Below are 19,495 nucleotides of genomic sequence, written 5' to 3'. Positions count from 1 at the left end.
GCCAGCTCGCAAGGCTGAGGCCAGGAGGGGACAGAACAGGAAGGCCTTGGCAGATTAGGCCTATTTTTTTAAAAAAAATCCAGAAGCTCTGAATATTTTGTATTTTTCATTAATATTTTTCATTGGTTCTAGAGCAAGGGTGTCAAACTCAAGGCCTGCAGGCCACATCCGACCCACGATGTGGTCAGATCCAACCTGCAGGGCTGTCCTAGAAAATGTAAGGCAGTGCCGGGCCACTTCACTTCAGCCCAGTCTACCCAATGTGAAGAGGAAACATTGGATCAGCATGGCTTTGGCCGGGTCTACCAAGTGTGCGGGTGGGACTCGGGCATGGTGGCTCAGTGGCTAAGACGCTGTGCTTTTCAATTGAAAGGTCAGCAATTCAGCGCTTTGAATCCCTAGTGCTGCTGCATAACAGGGTGAGCTGCCATTACTTGTCCCAGCTTCTGCCAACCTAGCAATTCGAAAGCATGTAAAAAATGAAAGTAGAAAAATAGGGACCACCTTTGGTGGGAACGTAACAGCGTTCCGTGTACCTTTGGCGTTCAGTCATGCTGGCCACATGACCACAGAGATGTCGACTAGCACATATGTGCAAGGGGAACCTTTATCTTTATCTTACCCAATGCAAAGTGGAAACATGTCAGCAGTTTTGGGAGTGGTGTCAAGCTGCTCCCCCCCACCCCGAGGTTAACTACAGCCCTGATGCTCCCTCAATGAAATTGAGTTTGACACCCCTGTTCTAGAGGAATCAAGACCCTGCCTGACGTATCTCCACTGGTAGTGAGGCAGTTCATTCAGTGTTCCTTCCTTGCCTTTGCATGGTAAAAAGTCCTTTTGAAATGCCTGCCTTCCTTCTCAGATACTGAGGCTTTATCATCTCAGGGATGCATCTGATAACCCCACCTTCATGTTGTCAATTCCAGAATTCAGTTCCCTTGTATAAACACAAATAAGGTAAAAATAAAGGTTCCCCTCGCACATATGTGCTAGTCATTCCCGACTCTAGGGGGCGGTGCTCATCTCCTTTTCAAAGCTGACGAGCCAGAGTGCTATCTGAAGACATCTTCGTGGTCATGTGGCCGGCATGACTAAACGCCAAAGGCGCACGGAATGCTGTTACCTTCTCACCAAAGGCGATCCCTATTTTTCTACTTGCATTTTTTACCTGCTTTCGAACTGCTAGGTTGGCAGAAGCTGGGACAAGTAACGGGAGCTCATCACTAGGGATTCGAACCACTGAACTGCTGACCTTCTGATTGATATGCTCAGCGTCTTAGCCACTGAGCTACCGCATCCCCTAAACACCTAAATACAGGTAGTCCTGACTTAATGACCCTAATTGGGACCGGCAAGTCTGCTGCTAAGCAAACAAGTTGCTAAATGGGAAATCACACGATCAGGATTACTTTCTGGCTGGGAAGAGACAAAACTACATGTTTCCCACCTTCGGATTTTTGTATGCCTTCTAATGGCTCCTTTTCTTGTGCACATTGAAAGCAGAGCCATTGCACTGCAGTAGGGGCGGGGGCGAGGATGGAGGGAGCCATGACAGTTGCCTGTAGTTAGGAAAATAACTCCATTCTTCCTCCATTAATTGCAACTCACTTGTTTCTCATTAGGGTTAAAAAACGTGCTAATTTTAAAATTAGAGGAACTGGAACCCCAGGGGCCAATTTCATACTTACGCAGCAAGCCTCTGTGTGACATTCTGTGATATGCAGGTGGTCCTCGACTTATTTCATTTAGTGACCGTTCAAAGTTAGAAGGCCACTAAAAAAAAGTGACTTATGGCCGTTTTTCACACTTACGACCTTTGTGGCATCTCTACGGTCACCTGATCGAAATTCAGATGCTCGGCAACCGGTTCATATTTATGACGGCCGCACTGCCCTGGGGTCATGTGATCAGCTTTTGTGACCGAAATAAGGAAGCCGGATTCACTTAACAAACCTGTTACTAACAATTGCAATGATTCACTTGGCAAGAAAAGTCATGAAGTGGGGCAAAACTCACTTAACAAATGTTTCACTTAACAACATAAACCTTGGGCTCCGTTGTGGTCGTAAGTCAAGGACTAACCGTATTCAGTCTTATTTCTTTTCATAGGTAATAAAGTCAGAGTGATAAAAGGCAAACGGTGTTCGATTTGGGGCAAAGACACCAACGTACCATCCTGCCCAGCCATTAAACTTTATAGCAATACCACTTAGACTTATATACCGCTTTGGAGTGCTTTACACAGCCCTCTCTGAGGGTTTTAAAGAGTCAGCATATTTCCAACAATCTGGGTCCTTATTTTACCGACCTCAGAAGGATGGAAGGCTGAATCAACCTTGAGCAGGTCAGGATCGAACTCCTGGCAGTCAGTGGAGTTAGCCTGCAATACTACGTTCCAACCACTGCACCATCACAGCTCATAGTGTCAAGCACCAGCTCCTCTTTCTGGTTGCTCACCTGAATCACAACTCCCAAACGCCGACGCTGTCAAACGGTTTTATTCAAGCAAACATTTTCTGCATGGCTTGAGCCAGTCTAGCATCCCGGGCCCGGATCCGCTCAGTAACCCTTTCTAACTCCCGGCGAGCTGCTCGATTTCCTGGCTCTACTCGCAAAACCCCCTTGAGGTCTTGTGCCGCCCCCTCCAGGTCATTCATTGCATCGTAGGCCAAGCCGCGACGAAACAAGGCCTTGGGGTTGGCTGGTTGGAGCACAAGGGTCTTGGAGCAGTTTTGAGCGGCGTTGGCCGGCTGGTGCAACCGTAGCTGACAGGCAGCCAAGTTGGTGTGAAGCTCCGCCTTGATCTGGTCATAATCCGGGGGTGGAGCAGCCACCACGAGCAAGTGTAAGGCCCTAGCGTAGCGCCTGGCAGCTGCGGCAATGGCTCCCACCCTGTATAGCTCACTGCCGCGGTCTTTATTGCTGAGGACCAAGTCCCACTTCTCGCTTGCGCTCATCTCCCAAGAGTCTTTGGCCTCCGTGAAGCTCGCCAACTGGACGGTGATGGTGCCGCCCTCGGACAACCTCAGTTCAGCCCGCTCCCCCGCCAGCATGGTTTCCAAACCACGATCCACCACACCGTCCCATTCGGCGTCGCCCCCGCCCAGCTCCACCTCGGCCCACCTTGAGGAAGGGTAGCTCAAGGGCCCTTCGTGACTGGCCTCGATGAAGACTTGGCAGATGGACCCTTCCTTCGGTTTATCCAAACCTGTCCCGGCTGTTAGGATCAGCTTGACAAAGGTGCCGTCTGGGCAAGGCCAGCACACACCTGGCTGGGACTGGATGGGAAGCGGTTGGTTCTCTTTTACCTTGACTGCAGGATCCTTTTTTTCATCCCCAAGGGAAGCACCTTGGACATTTTTGTCACAGATGGGGGTTCTCTGGTCCGGCTTCTTACCTGCTTCCCGTTCTCCAGCAGTCTGACTCTTCAGACAAGCTTTCTCGGAGCTTTCCATCCCTTTCTCCTGCAACCTGAGGTTCTAACGTTGAATTGCTAAGGAGACCTTGGGGAAAATAACAAAATAGTAAGAGTTGGAAGCAGGGGTGGGCTTCAAAAATTTTAGCAAAGGGTTCTCTGCCCAGTTGTTGGGTAGGGGCGGCCATGGTGGGTGTCGCCTAGTTGACCTCCTGCACCAAGGGTGGGTATTTTTGCTCTCCCTGGCAGTGGTGAGTTTCAAATTTTTTTACTGCCGGTTCTGTGGGTGTGGCTTAGTGGGCGTCGCATGGCTTGGTGGAAGTGGCAGGAAGGATACTGTAAAATCCCCATTTCCTCCCGATCAGCCGGAACTCAGGAGGCAGAGAATAGATGAGGGTGGGGCCAGTCAGAATTTTTACTCCAGAATTTCTCCGAACTACTCAAAATTTCCACTACCGGTGCTTTAGAACTGGCCAGAATCTGCTGAAACCCACCTCTGCTCCCCGGGCTCTGGAGGCTTTCCTTGAGCCTCCGGGAGGGCGAAAATGGTTTCCCCAGGCTCTGGAGGACCTCTGGAGGCCAGAAACGGGCCCATTTCTGGCCTTCCCGAACTTCCGGTAGGCCCGTTTTTCATCGAGCCTCTGTGCGCACCCTGTACTTACCTGCATTCAAAACGGGCCACATGGGGACTCCTGAGAGGGGCAGGGCAAGGTGGGCAGGGCCAGCCAGGAGTGGGATTTGGGGGTTCTCCAAACTGCACAGAATCTTAGCTAGAGGTTCTCCTGAACCCCCTGCAAACCCCCAGCAGCCCACCCCTGGAAGTTGACAGATAGAAATTGTATTTCCTGCAACCCTACAACAACCTTAACCCTTCTGTGACTCAGTCCTTTGTATCATACTAACTAAACCATGGTTTGTGGAATAAACCAACTGGATTTGTAAAACATACTAAGCCAGAAAACATGGTTTATGAATTGCCAAAGTTACATTTACACAACATTATACCAGAACAAAACAAACCACATTTTAAATATGTGTAATTAAACCAAATAGTTTGGTGGCTAGAGGGATGGATGCAAACCCAGTTGCTTTTTCACACACACACCCAATCCCCATCTTAAGGTAAAGTTTCACTGTGTAATGTCAAAACTATAAAATAATTCTTGTCATTTGCTCCTTGCCTGTAAAACAGGAATAACAGCAGCTTAAATCATAACAATTGTTGTGAAGAAAAACAAAGATGATTAAGCCGCCGAACAGATTATAAAAAGAAAAAGAAAAACTTGGCAAGGATAAAGAAATATGGTCTTTATCGGGTTCCCTACTTGTCTTCTCCATTTTATTAAAGCATTTGTCTCTCTGGGATCTGTTAACATTTGCTGCAGTTTTTCTCCCCGGCAACCAACTCTTCCCCACCCTCAAAAAAAATGATCCTCCTTCAACAATATCACATTCACTAATGGCTTCATAATATTGGTATTTAGTAGCTAGATTTTAGCTTATCTTCTCTGTCTTTTCTACATCATACACACAGACATTTTACACACCCAGTAAAAGACAGTCCACATTCATCCTCTAGCCACTTGCCTTGCATGTGCTTTTCCAATAGATCACTCCTACACCATAGTACTGAGTGTGTGAAAGTCTGACCAACCCTAAATCCCACCGTCCACCCACCACTAAGATTTACCGTCACATCTCCTCTCTTTTAGGCTTCTTCCTCGGTCCCCATTCTCAGCGCAGGATGGAGAAGACCGCCGTGGCGAGACATGGGGTGTGTGTGTGCAATTTAGCTTCTGGCTCCCTTACGTTCTCTAATTTCTTTCCACCTTCCCCCCTTCTTTCTCCCTGAAACGTCATTTCCTCAGCAACCACCTGTCCTAGCAACTATTGTATGTTGAGACTGTCCCTCAAGAGAAGACAGGTTAGAGGCAGGCAGGCAGGAAGGAAGAAAAACCTGGAAAAGTAGGGAAGCCCTTTCTGATCCTTCCCTCTCCTCCCGCATTTTGAAGAGTTTGAAGATTCCTCCATCATGTATGGTCTTCTCTTGATCTTGAAAGCTCACTAGGGAGCTTCTGACCAAGGGGTTCAGCAACTGAGGTTTAGCAAGGATTTTAAGACGGCACGGCTTTGACAGAAGAGTTCAAAAAGTCCTTGAGATGCCCATTATTTTGTGATTTGTTTAAATTCGGAGGCATTGTTTTTCCAGGAAAAAGGTCTGATGAAGATAACAGAGTAAACTTAAGTAGCTGGTTGATATGTAAGATGTTAGGGGTTGGTAGCAGAGGTGAAATCCAGCAGGTTCTGGAGAACCGGTAGCGGAAATTTTGAATAGTTCGGAGAACCGGCAAATACCACCTCTGGCTGGCCCCAGAGTGGGGTGGGAATGGAGATTTTACAGTATCCTTCCCCTGCCATGCCCACCAAGCCATGCCCACCAAGCCATGCCCACAGAACCGGTACTAAAAAAATCTGAATTTCACCACTGGTTGGGAGTGATCTATGGTCTGAACAAGGAGCTTCTTCACAATTTCAACCCATCTTCAGTGATAATCGGTAACTCTTTCAAGGACATTTCAGCCATCTCTTTTCCTCTATCCTTTTTTTTTCTACTCAGCCTTGACAAGAGCAGCAATATTTCTAGTCCTTCATCTACTCACATCACACCCACAAAGTATATGAATTTCAGTTTCCTGATTATTGTCTTAAGAACAGTCAATCTTTATTTCATCCAAGAATAAATAATGGATTCTTACTATCGTATATATCTCAGTCTCTATCTTTATCATATTTATTTTTATTTATTTATTTATTTATTTATTTAATTTTGTCATAACAATATACACAAGCATAACAAGCATAACACAAAAGATTATATAATATATAAACATATATATGGGGAGAAACAAGGTAGTATAAGCATATATATATATATAGGGGAAGAAACAATAGGACAGGAACGGTAGGTACGTTTGTGCTCTTATGCACGCCCCTTAGAGTCCTCTTAGAAATCTGGTGAGGTCAACAGTGGATAGATTTTTAATAAAACTTTTGGGGTTATGAGAAGAGACCACAAATTCAGGTAATGCATTCCAAGCATAGATAATTCTGTTACAGAAATCGTGTTTTCTGCAATCTAAACTGGTGCGGTTGACATTAAGTTTAAAACTGTTGTTAGCTCTTGTGTTATTGTAGTTGAAACTGAAGTAGTCATTGGCAGGAAGGACATTACAACGGATGATTCTATAAGCTAAACCCATATCCATCCATCTCTCTCTCTCTCTCTCTCTCTCTCTCTTTATATATATATATATATATATATATATATATATATATATATATATATATATATATATATATATATTTTACACCAAAGACAAATTCCTTGTGTGTCCAATCACACTTGGCCAATGAAGAATTCTGTTCTGTTCTGTTCTGTTCTTTTCATCCATCCATCCATCCATCCATCCGAACATTTGTAAATATACAGCAGGTGTGCATACACATAAGTTTATAAATATATTCAAGTAAATATATTGCATAACCCAAACTGATTAGATCAGTTAATTGATCATTTTTCATAGGGATGGGACAGCCTTTTCCTAATTACACTGCATTTATTACATATTTTATTACATATTTTGTTTTTGTTTGTTAGATGTATCGTAGCTGCCTGAATATGAAATTAAATAATTTCATGCCATCTTTCTGAACAAACCTTTCCCAAAGCTCAGCTGACAGCTATTCGAAACTATCTCAGACTGAATGCTGCTTTTGTCTTCTCTCAGATATCTGCTTATTATGTAATTTATTTAGATGCTTAGAATATTTACGTATTAGAATTTAGTCAAGGCGAGTGTAGAACAAAATCAAGACAAACTTGACAGCACGTTATAGGTGTCAATGGTCTTATTATGTGCAATTGGCAGAAAGGTTGGAATATATTGGTAGTCCTTGGTTTACAACTATTTATTTATTTATTTATTATTCATATTTGTATACTATTCATTTAGCAACTGTTTGAAGTTACAATGGAAAAAAAATATTTATGACCAGTCCTCATATTTAAAGCTGTCACAACATCCCCATAGTCACATGAATAAAATTCAACCACTTGGCAACTGGAATATATTTACAGCATCTGCAGCATTCTGAAGTCTTTTGATCACCATTTGTGATCTTCCTAGCCAGCTTCCAATAAGCAAAGTCAATGGGGGAACTCAGACTTGTTTAATGGCTGTGGGATTTAATTAATCAGGGTTGTGCTATTGACACGGTAAGTGGGAGAGGCAGATATGGCGGAAGGGGCGGGGCCACATCAGGTTTTGGGAGTACGCCCTCGCTATTTAAGAGCGATCGCGTGCTCCGGCCCCCCTGCTTCTTCCCGTTCCCCGGGTGGCCAGAGTACTCGGGACTTGGGCCTCCGGCTGATGTTATGCAATGCAAGGTCCGTGGTTAACAAAGCCCCCCTGATCTCAGATCTAATTCAGGAGGGGACCACGGACGTTATGGGCATTACGGAGACCTGGTTGGGCACGGAAGGGGGGGTTCCCCTAGTGGAGATGTGCCCACCAGGTTTCCGAGCATTCCATCAGCCGAGGGCCCAAGGTAGGGGTGGCGGGGTGGCGGTTATTATTAATGAAAGCCTGGAACCGAGGGAGACCACTGTGCCTCAGATAGCTGGTTGTGAATCCCTCTATGTGAAGTGGGGTCGTAGGACTCAGGTGGGCTTGTTGATCACGTACCTGGCTCCTTGCTGCGTGACAACAGCCCTGCCCGAGCTGTTGGAGTTGCTGGCCGGGTTGGCAGTTGAAACCCCTAGACTGTTGGTCATGGGGGATTTCAACTTGCCATCAACTGGCGTGGCATCCTCGACGGCTCGGGAGTTCATGGCTTCCATGACGGCCATGGACCTGACTCAATTAGTGGATGGCCCTACCCACATCGGGGGAGGCACTCTAGATCTGATTTTTGTCTCTGGCCAGTGGGCGAATGATCTGATTTTAAATGATTTAGTTATTGAGCCTTTGTCATGGTCAGATCATTCTCTTCTTCGTCTGGACTTTCGGACCGCTACTCACCACTGCAGGGAGATGTAACCAATGCGTTGATTCCGTCCCAGGCGCCTGATGGACTCAGAGAGGTTCCTGATGGAGCTTGGCCCGTTTCCTGAGAACCTGGCCCGCGGCACGACTGAAGAACTGAAGAACTGGGAACAGGCCGTGGCTGGAGCTTTGGACCGTGTCGTGCCTTTGCGGCCTCTGACCCGGCGCGGTCTCAACCAGCTCCTTGGTTCTCCGAGGAGCTGAGGAGATGAAACGCGGAGAAGGCGCCTAGAGAGTGCCTGGAGATCCAGCCGTTCTGAGGCTGACGGACACTAGTTAGGTCCTATAGTAGGACCTACCTAGTGGCATTGAGGGAGCGGCGTTCTTCGTTCCTCCTCATTGCGTCGGCAGATAACCGCCCGGCCACCCTGTTTGGTTACCCGCTCTCTCCTTCAACAGGAGGGGCGGGAGGACCCATTACAAGGGCGTGCGGAGGAGTTTAACGGTTATCTATACGATAAACTCGTTCAGCTTCAGGACGGATTGGATCAAAATTTGGTAGATCCAGGTGAGAGTTTCGAGACTTGTTGAGGTTGTTGAGGTTGTTTGGGATAGTTTTGACCCTGTGACTCCCGAGGACAGGGACAGGTTGCTGGGAAGGTTGAATGCCACCACATGTTTACTGGACCGTGCCCCTCCTGGTTGGTGCTGGCCACGCAGGAGGTGACACAAGGCTGGCTCTGGGGGATTACAAATGCTTCTTTGCGGGAGGGGGTCTTGCCTTGAAAGAGACGGTGGTGAGACCTCTCCTCAAGAAGCCTTCCCTGGACCCAGCTGTTTTAGGAAATTACCGTCCAGTCTCCAATCTTCGCTTCACGGCAAAGGTTGTAGAGAGTGCGGTGGCATATCATCTACCCCAGTACCTGGATGAAACTATCTATCTAGACCCGTTCCAGTCCTGCTTTCGGCCCGGATACAGTACTGAGACGGCTTTGGTCGTGGATGATCTCTGGAGAGCCAGGGATAAGGGTTACTCCTCTACCCTGGTCCTATTAGACCTCTCAGCGGCTTTTGATACCATCGACCATGGTATCCTGCTGTGCCGGTTGGAGGGTTTGGGAGTGGGAGGCACCGTTTATCGGTGGTTCTCTTCCTACCTCTCTGACCGGATGCAAACGATGTTGACAGGGGGGCAGAGATCGACTCCGAGGTGCCTCATGTGTGGGGTGCCGCAGGGATCGATTCTCTCGCCCCTCCTGTTCAATATCTATATGAAGCCGCTGGATGAGATCATCAGTGGTTTTGGGGTGAGGTACCAAGCCCCCACCAACACAGGACACACCCCAGCCAATCAGAGCACAAAAAACCCCCATCCAATCAGAGCACAGCCAAGCTCCCACCCAATCAGTTCAAACCCCCACTAGCAGTTAAAAGGAAGAAACAGCTGCGATCACACATTGCTCCCAGAAGCACGAAGCTGAAGCCTGAAGATGACGAATAAGACTTCGTTGAAACGTCGCCAAGACACTTCCAATTTTACACGGGAGAAAACCCGAACAACCAAAGACCTATATACAAACACCCGTGAAAACCTCAGAAAACAAATATATATATATATACATACATACATACATATATATATATATATATATATATATATATATATATATATATATATATATATATATATTTTACACCAAAGACAAATTCCTTGTGTGTCCAATCACACTTGGCCAATGAAGAATTCTGTTCTGTTCTGTTCTGTTCTGTTCTGTTCTGTTCTGTTCTGTTCTTTCCATCCATCCATCCATCCATCCATCCATCCATCCATCCATCCGAACATTTGTAAATATACAGCAGGTGTGCATACACATAAGTTTATAAATATATTCAAGTAAATATATTGCATAACCCAAACTGATTAGATCAGTTAATTGATCATTTTTCATAGGGATGGGACAGCCTTTTCCTAATTACACTGCATTTATTACATATTTTATTACATATTTTGTTTTTGTTTGTTAGATGTATCGTAGCTGCCTGAATATGAAATTAAATAATTTCATGCCATCTTTCTGAACAAACCTTTCCCAAAGCTCAGCTGACAGCTATTCGAAACTATCTCAGACTGAATGCTGCTTTTGTCTTCTCTCAGATATCTGCTTATTATGTAATTTATTTAGATGCTTAGAATATTTACGTATTAGAATTTAGTCAAGGCGAGTGTAGAACAAAATCAAGACAAACTTGACAGCACGTTATAGGTGTCAATGGTCTTATTATGTGCAATTGGCAGAAAGGTTGGAATATATTGGTAGTCCTTGGTTTACAACTATTTATTTATTTATTTATTATTCATATTTGTATACTATTCATTTAGCAACTGTTTGAAGTTACAATGGAAAAAAATATTTATGACCAGTCCTCATATTTAAAGCTGTCACAACATCCCCATAGTCCCATGAATAAAATTCAACCACTTGGCAACTGGAATATATTTACAGCATCTGCAGCATTCTGAAGTCTTTTGATCACCATTTGTGATCTTCCTAGCCAGCTTCCAATAAGCAAAGTCAATGGGGGAACTCAGACTTGTTTAATGGCTGTGGGATTTAATTAATCAGGGTTGTGCTATCGACACGGTAAGTGGGAGAGGCAGATATGGCGGAAGGGGGTGGGGCACATCAGGTTTTGGGAGTACGCCCTCGCTATTTAAGAGCGATCGCGTGCTCCGGCCCCCCTGCTTCTTCCCGTTCCCCGGGTGGCCAGAATATTCGGGACTTGGGCCTCCGGCTGATGTTATGCAATGCAAGGTCCGTGATTAACAAAGCCCCCCTGAGCTCAGATCTAATTCAGGAGGGGACCACGGACGTTATGGGCATTACGGAGACCTGGTTGGGCACGGAAGGGGGGGTTCCCCTAGTGGAGATGTGCCCACCAGGTTTCCGAGCATTCCATCAGCCGAGGGCCCAAGGTAGGGGTGGCGGGGTGGCGGTTATTATTAATGAAAGCCTGGAACCGAGGGAGACCACTGTGCCTCAGATAGCTGGTTGTGAATCCCTCTATGTGAAGTGGGGTCGTAGGACTCAGGTGGGCTTGTTGATCACGTACCTGGCTCCTTGCTGCGTGACAACAGCCCTGCCCGAGCTGTTGGAGTTGTTGGCCGGGTTGGCAGTTGAAACCCCTAGACTGTTGGTCATGGGGGATTTCAACTTGCCATCAACTGGCGTGGCATCCTCGACGGCTCGGGAGTTCATGGCTTCCATGACGGCCATGGACCTGACTCAATTAGTGGACGGCCCTACCCACATCGGGGGAGGCACTCTAGATCTGATTTTTGTCTCTGGCCAGTGGGCGAATGATCTGATTTTAAATGATTTAGTTATTGAGCCTTTGTCATGGTCAGATCATTCTCTTCTTCGTCTGGACTTTCGGACCGCTACTCACCACTGCAGGGAGATGTAACCAATGCGTTGATTCCGTCCCAGGCGCCTGATGGACTCAGAGAGGTTCCTGATGGAGCTTGGCCCGTTTCCTGAGAACCTGGCCCGCGGCACGACTGAAGAACTGGGAACAGGCCGTGGCTGGAGCTTTGGACCGTGTCGTGCCTTTGCGGCCTCTGACCCGGCGCAGATCTCAACCAGCTCCTTGGTTCTCCGAGGAGCTGAGGGAGATGAAACGCCGGAGAAGACGCCTAGAGAGTGCCTGGAGATCCAACCGTTCTGAGGCTGACCGGACACTAGTTAGGTCCTATAGTAGGACCTACCTAGTGGCATTGAGGGATGCGAAGCGTTCTTACGTTTCCTCCCTCATTGCGTCGGCAGATAACCACCCGGCCACCCTTTTTTGGGGTACCCGCTCTCTCCTTCAACAGGAGGGGCGGGAGGACCCATTACAAGGGGGTGCCGAGGAGTTTAACGGTTATCTATACGATAAAATCGTTCAGCTTCGGGATGGATTGGATCAAAATTGGGTAGATCCAGGCGAGAGTTTCGAGGCTCGTCTTGTTGAGACTGTTTGGGATAGTTTTGACCCTGTGACTCCCGAGGACATGGACAGGTTGCTGGGAAGGTTGAATGCCACCACATGTTTACTGGACCCGTGCCCCTCCTGGTTGGTGCTGGCCACGCAGAAGGTGACACGAGGCTGGCTCCGGGGGATTACAAATGCTTCTTTACGGGAGGGGGTCTTTCCCGCTGCCTTGAAAGAGGCGGTGGTGAGACCTCTCCTCAAGAAGCCTTCCCTGGACCCAGCTGTTTTAGGAAATTACCGTCCAGTCTCCAACCTTCGTTTTACGGCGAAGGTTGTAGAGAGTGCGGTGGCACATCAATTACCCCAGTACCTGGATGAAACCATCTATCTAGACCCGTTCCAGTCCGGCTTCCGGCCCGGATACAGTACAGAGACGGCTTTGGTCGCGTTGGTGGATGATCTCTGGAGGGCCAGGGATAAGGGTTACTCCTCTGCCCTGGTCCTATTAGACCTCTCAGCGGCTTTCGATACCATCGACCATGGTATCCTGCTGCACCGGTTGGAGGGTTTGGGAGTGGGAGGCACCGTTTATCGGTGGTTCTCCTCCTACCTCTCTGACCGGATGCAGACAGTGTTGACAGGGGGGCAGAGATTGACCCTGAGGCGCCTCATGTGTGGGGTGCTGCAGGGATCGATTCTCTCGCCTCTCCTGTTCAACATCTATATGAAGCCGCTGGGCGAGATCATCAGTGGTTTTGGGGTGAGATACCAACTGTACGCTGATGACACTCAGCTGTACTTTTCCACCCCAGGCCACCCCAACGAAGCTATCAAAGTACTGTCCCGGTGTCTGGAAGCCATATGGGTCTGGATGGGGAGGAACAGGCTCAAGCTTAATCCCTCCAAGACGGAGTGGCTGTGGATGCCGGCACCCCGGTACAGTCAGCTGCAGCTGCGGCTGACTGTTGGGGGCGAGTCATTGGCCCCAATGGAAAGGGTGCGCAACTTGGGCGTTCTCCTGGATGGGCGGTTGTCATTCGAAGACCATTTGACGACCGTCTCCAGGAGAGCTTTTTATCAGGTTCGCCTGATTCGCCAGTTGCGTCCCTTCCTGGACCGGGATGTCCTATGCACGGTCACTCATGCTCTCGTTACCTCTCGCTTGGACTATTGCAATGCTCTCTACATGGGGCTCCCCTTGAAGAGCACCCGGAGACTCCAGTTAGTCCAGAATGCAGCTGTGCGGGTGGATAGAGGGAGCGGTTCGGAGCTCCCATGTAACACCCATCCTGCACAGACTGCACTGGCTGCCTGTTGCTTCAAGGTATTGGTGACTACCTTCAAAGCGCTCCATGGCTTAGGACCAGGGTGTTTACGGGACCGTCTACTGCCATCTTCTATCTCCCAGAGACCGGTGCGTTTTCACAGAGAGGGACTCCTTAGGGTGCCGTCAGCCAAGCAATGTCGACTGGCGGCCCCCAGGGGGAGGGCCTTCTCTGTGGGGGCTCCCTCCCTGTGGAACGAACTTCCCTCTGGACTTCGACAACTATCCGACCTTGGGACCTTTTGCCGCGAACTTAAAACCTATTTATTCCGTCTTGCTGGACTGGCTTGATTTTTAAATTTTTAATTTGCTTTTATGGGTTTTTTAATTTTTGTAAATTTTATAGGGTGTTACTGTATTTTAAATTTGGCCAATTGAATAAGTTTTTTAAGGGTTGTTCTTAGTATTGTATGTGTTGTTCTTTTTGTATTTTATTTTGGCTGTGCACCGCCCTGAGTCCTTCGGGAGAAGGGCGGTATACAAATTAAATTATTATTATTATTATTATTATTATTATTATTATTATTATTATTATTATTATTATTATTATTATTATTATTATTATTATTATTATTATTATTAACTGCAGTGATTTGTTTAACAATACTCTACATAAAATAGAGTGAGACTACACTTAACCATTTTACTTAGCAATGCAAATTCTGGTCTCAATTGTGGCTGTAAGTCGAGGACTATCCCTATTTGTCTAAATTTACCAATTCCTTCCTCCCTAGGCTTAATCATTGTATTTCTCCAGTACATTATTCAGATTTATCTATATTTGAGCCGCAAAATCAAATTGGCCTTCCTTCTTCACCATCAATTTGAAATTCGCGACATATGGTGGATGAAATTGTCCCAATTCTGTTCTCTTTTTCATTTTTTTTTGTAAGAGTGAGTCTTCTAAGCCGCTAAGCCTTCTCTGCTTTCAGCCAGCGAAGTGATTATGCCTGCACATTTCAGAAGACTGGAAGCATTTCAACCTCAGCGTGATTTCAGTGGTCATCTCTTCCAATCCTTCCCTAATCTTGCCATAATAGATTCACTGTGGATGCTAAAGAGAAACAATGTCTCTGTTTAATGATTTATGGTTAATAAATCTGTTTAATGATGGAAACTAATCAAGGAGAGAAGCAACCTAGAACTAAGGAGAAATTTCCTCACAGTGAGAACAATCAACCAGTGAAATGCCTTTCCTTCAGAAGTTGTAGGTCAGTGATGGTTAACCTTTTTGCCATAGCATGCCAAAAGCGTGGGGAGCATGGGGCGGTCATGCGTATGCTTGCCCATACCCATAATTCAATCCTTCCACACCCTGCCCCCTCGTGCATATACGCGCTCTCTCCCTGCGCTCCTCCTGCTTTTGGCATGTGATGGCACGGTGGGCCTGGTAGGCCTGTTTTTCACCCTCCCCAGGCTCCAGAGGCTTTCTTGGAGCCTGAGGAGTGTGAAAACAGCCTTCACTACCACCCCGGAGGCCCTCCGGAGGTCAGAAACGGCCAGTTTCCTGACTTCCAGTGGGCCCCAAAAGCCTGAAAATCAGAGCAAAGCTCGCGTGCCCACAGATATGGCTACACGTGCCACAGGTTTGCCATCACTCTTGTAGGTGCTCCATCACTGGAGGCTTTTGAAACGAGACTGGACAGCCACTTCTCTGAAATGGTATAGGGTCTCCTACAGTGGGTTGGACTAGAAGATCTCCAAGATACCTCCCAACTCTTGTTATTCTGAAATTTATAATACAATGTGAAAAGTATGTGGATTTCTCTCTTATTCCTCTTATTATGAGTTACACTCAGTGGTGAAATTCAAAAATTATCCCTACAGGTTCTGTGGGCGGGGCTTGGTAGGCGTGGCTTGGTGGGAGGGTCATGTGACTGGGTGGGCATGACCAACTTTTTTTTTTTTGTAAGAGTGAGTCTTCTAAGCCGCTAAGCCTTCTCTGCTTTCAGCCAGCGAAGTGATTATGCCTGCACATTTCAGAAGACTGGAAGCATTTCAACCTCAGCGTGATTTCAGTGGTCATCTCTTCCAATCCTTCCCTAATCTTGCCATAATAGATTCACTGTGGATGCTAAAGAGAAACAATGTCTCTGTTTAATGATTTATGGTTAATAAATCTGTTTAATGATGGAAACTAATCAAGGAGAGAAGCAACCTAGAACTAAGGAGAAATTTCCTCACAGTGAGAACAGTCAACCAGTGAAATGCCTTTCCTTCAGAAGTTGTAGGTCAGTGATGGTTAACCTTTTTGCCATAGCATGCCAAAAGCGTGGGGAGCATGGGGCGGTCATGCGTATGCTTGCCCATACCCATAATTCAATCCTTCCACACCGTGCCCCCTCGTGCATATATGCGCTCTCTCCCTGCGCTCCTCCTGCTTTTGGCATGTGATGGCACGGTGGGCCTGGTAGGCCTGTTTTTCACCCTCCCCAGGCTCCATTTTTGGCCACGAAGGCCTCCTGCAGCCCTCTGCCAGTGAAAATGAAGCTTGGGGAGAGGACTAGCAGAGGGCTCCAGGAGGCTGTCATGGCCGAAAATGGAGACTGGGAAGGCCATGCACAATACCTCCCCCGGGTCTATTTTCGCTGCAGAGGCCTGCAAGAAGCCATCAAGGCCCAAAATGGCGCCCTGACAAGTGACGTCAAGCTGGCCACACCCACCCTGACCACACACCCCTAGGTCAAAAAACAACCCTGATGTGGCCCTTAATTAAATCGAGTTTGACACCCCCGCTCTAAAAGCTTTTTGTCCTACGTGCTACGGTTTCCACTTTAGAGTATAAATATGAGTCAAAGCTAGAATAATTAGCAAGGGACTACTGATCAGATGCAACCTTAAGTTAAATAAAGCTTTATGTTTCTTCAGTTGTTGTTCATAAAAGATCTGGATGCTCTAGCAGATCACCGGTTGAGCATAAACCAACAGTGCAATGCAGTTGCAAAAAGATAAAATGCTATTTTGGGATGTATTAACAGGAACAGAATTGCGGCTGGCAGAAATAAATAGGCTTTGCCTGGAAGACTATAATAAAGCAGTCCTTCAGATATTTGAAGTTTTTGTCATACAGGAGTTTTTGCTTTCTTTGGCCACGGAGGGCAGGAATAGAACATAGGTTGGCACTGCAGGGAAGCAGATTCAGGTTGGATACAAGGAAGAATTTCCTGATGTAAGACCTGTCAACCAATCAACTGTCAAATCTGGCAGTTTTCAGATGGGTGGACTTCAACTCCAAGAATTCCCCAGCCAGCAACTGCTGGCCGGGGAATTCTGCGAGTTGAATTCCACCCACCTGAAAGCAGCCAAGGTTGAGAAGTACTGTAATAGGTTGCCTAGCTTGAACTGGAACCTTCACTGGAAGCTTTTAAACTTCTGTTCAAAATACTTTAGCAGATCATGAACTGAACAGTATTTGGAGCAGATGACCTCCAAGGTCCCTTCCATTTCTGATGCTGATTTTACGCCCCTTTAGCCATGTCCCGTGATTTTCCTTGAGTTAAGCATCCTTGTTTCCGGTTAGCAGGAAACTAAGGTAATTGCATAGAAGCAGTCCTCGATGTACGACCGCAATTGAGCACAAATTTTCCGTTGCTAAGCAGGACAGTTGTTAACTGAGTTTTGCCCCATCTTACGACCTTTCTTGCCACAGTTGTTAACTGAGTTTTGCCCCATCTTACGACCTTTCTTGCCACAGTTGTTAAGTGAATCTAGCCTCCCCATTGACTTTGTTTGTCAGAAGGGTTTTAAAAGTGATCACATGACCCTGGGACACTCCAATTCTGTAGAAGGAGAAAGCCAGAACTTTCCTAACATAGAAACTTTTTCCAGTCTTAAACTGGAGTGTAATGGCATGAATTCAGGAAGCAGTAAAATTAAAATCTTGCAGATGAGGTCAAGATCTGTTGTACACGAATGAACTGAACAGTATTTGGAGCAGATGACCTCCAAGGTCCCTTCCATTTCTGATGCTGATTTTACGCCCCTTTAGCCATGTCCCGTGATTTTCCTTGAGTTAAGCATCCTTGTTTCCGGTTAGCAGGAAACTAAGGTAATTGCATAGAAGCAGTCCTCGATGTACGACCGCAATTGAGCACAAATTTTCCGTTGCTAAGCAGGACAGTTGTTAAGTGTATCACTGCAGTGGTTAAGTTAGCAACACCGTTGTTAAGTGTATCACTGCAGTGGTTAAGTTAGCAACACCGTTGTTAAGTGTATCACTGCAGTGGTTAAGTTAGCAACACCGTTGTTAAGTGTATCACTGCAGTGGTTAAGTTAGCAACACAGTTGTTAAGTGTATCACTGCAGTGGTTAAGTTAGCAACACCGTTGTTAAGTGAATCTAGCCTCCCCATTGACTTTGTTTGTCAGAAGGGTTTTAAAAGTGATCACATGACCCTGGGACACTCCAATTCTGTAGAAGGAGAAAGCCAGAACTTTCCTAACATAGAAACTTTTTCCAGTCTTAAACTGGAGTGTAATGGCATGAATTCAGGAAGCAGCAAAATTAAAATCTTGCAGATGAGGTCAAGATCTGTTGTACACGAAGAATGAACTGGTTTCTTTCTTTCTTTTGCAGGCATGGCTTTGGTTTTCTTTCTTTTGCAGGCATGGCTTTGGTTTTCTTTCTTTTGCAGGTATCCCAAAAATCCAGCAGGGTCTGAATCCATTCCTTGCTTAGCCAGCGAAAAATGTCCTCATGCGGTTACGCCCAAAGTCAAACCCAGGAACCAAACTCCTGATGAAATAAAATAGAAAGGACAGCAGAGCAGAAAATGACGGTTTGTTTGACAAAATCCTGCGGATGCAGGAAGTGAACAGACCTGAGCATCTCTTATTCTGTCGTCCTCGTTGTTCCGCTATGAAAATGAATTTAAATAAAGAAGTGTTTCGTGCTTAAAAAAAAAAAGAAAAGTATAATTAAATTTTAAATTAAATAATCAACACTGTCAGACTATTTACTGAATCTGCACTACTATTAATCGTTTCATAGTTCCCATCACCAATCTCTTTCCACTTATGACTGTATGACTATAACTTGTTGCTGGCAATCCTTATGATTTATATTGATATACTGACCATCAATTGTGTTGTAAATGTTGTACCTTGATGAACGTATCTTTTCTTTTATGTACACTGAGAGCACATGCACCAAGACAAATTCCTTGTGTGTCCAATCACACTTGGCCAATAAAATTCTATTCTATTCTATTCTATTCTATTTATTGAAATGAAACAAGAGGGGGAATAAGGATGTAAATATGAGAAGAATAAGGAAACGAAGCTGATGTAAAGAAGGAATATATGTTTTATGTCAATGTATGTTACGTATTGTTGTTCCTTTTTGTTAAAAAATAATAATAAAAAAAGAAACTTTTTCCAGTCTTAAACTGGAGTGTAATGGCATGAATTCCAGGAAGCAGCAAAATTAAAATCTTGCAGATGAGGTCAAGATCTGTTGTACACGAAGAATGAACTGGTTTTCTTTCTTTTCAACCCTTACTTTAAACTCATTCTTGTTCGTTTTTAAACTCCTTTGATTTTTTTTTAAAAATTATATAATTAGCATAACATTATTAAAGACAAAGTAAAGACAAATTAAAGCACCAGGCTGGGGTGGGGCTGCTGCCTACAATAATCAAAGCGTGTCATCTTTGGGCCTGAAGCGGCAGGAATAATAAAACTACATCTCCCAGAATGCTTCTCCATCCTCCACATCTGCTTCCTACTTTCTTTTGACAGT

At 45.9% G+C, this 19,495-nt stretch overlaps 1 protein-coding gene across 3 annotated transcripts in view; it reads right to left on the bottom strand.

The window, feature by feature from the left end:
* The window catches only part of FKBPL (FKBP prolyl isomerase like), a 39,162-nt gene that overhangs the window by 2,713 nt on the left and 16,954 nt on the right, over positions 1 to 19,495 (bottom strand). For 2 of the 3 annotated variants that reach the window (XM_058171700.1, XM_058171699.1), the window contains exon 2: positions 2,458 to 3,503. In XM_058171700.1, the coding sequence (XP_058027683.1) occupies positions 2,502 to 3,455 (954 nt within the window). In that variant the 5' untranslated portion in view covers positions 3,456 to 3,503 and the 3' untranslated portion in view covers positions 2,458 to 2,501. Of the gene's footprint in view, positions 1 to 2,457; positions 3,504 to 5,105; positions 6,048 to 19,495 lie in introns of those variants that run through there. The other variant, XM_058171702.1, reaches the window with a different exon arrangement.

The sequence above is a fragment of the Ahaetulla prasina genome, chromosome 2, assembly GCF_028640845.1.
Source record: "Ahaetulla prasina isolate Xishuangbanna chromosome 2, ASM2864084v1, whole genome shotgun sequence".
Lineage (NCBI taxonomy): Eukaryota > Metazoa > Chordata > Lepidosauria > Squamata > Colubridae > Ahaetulla > Ahaetulla prasina.
This window is presented reverse-complemented; position numbering and strand designations above follow the sequence as displayed.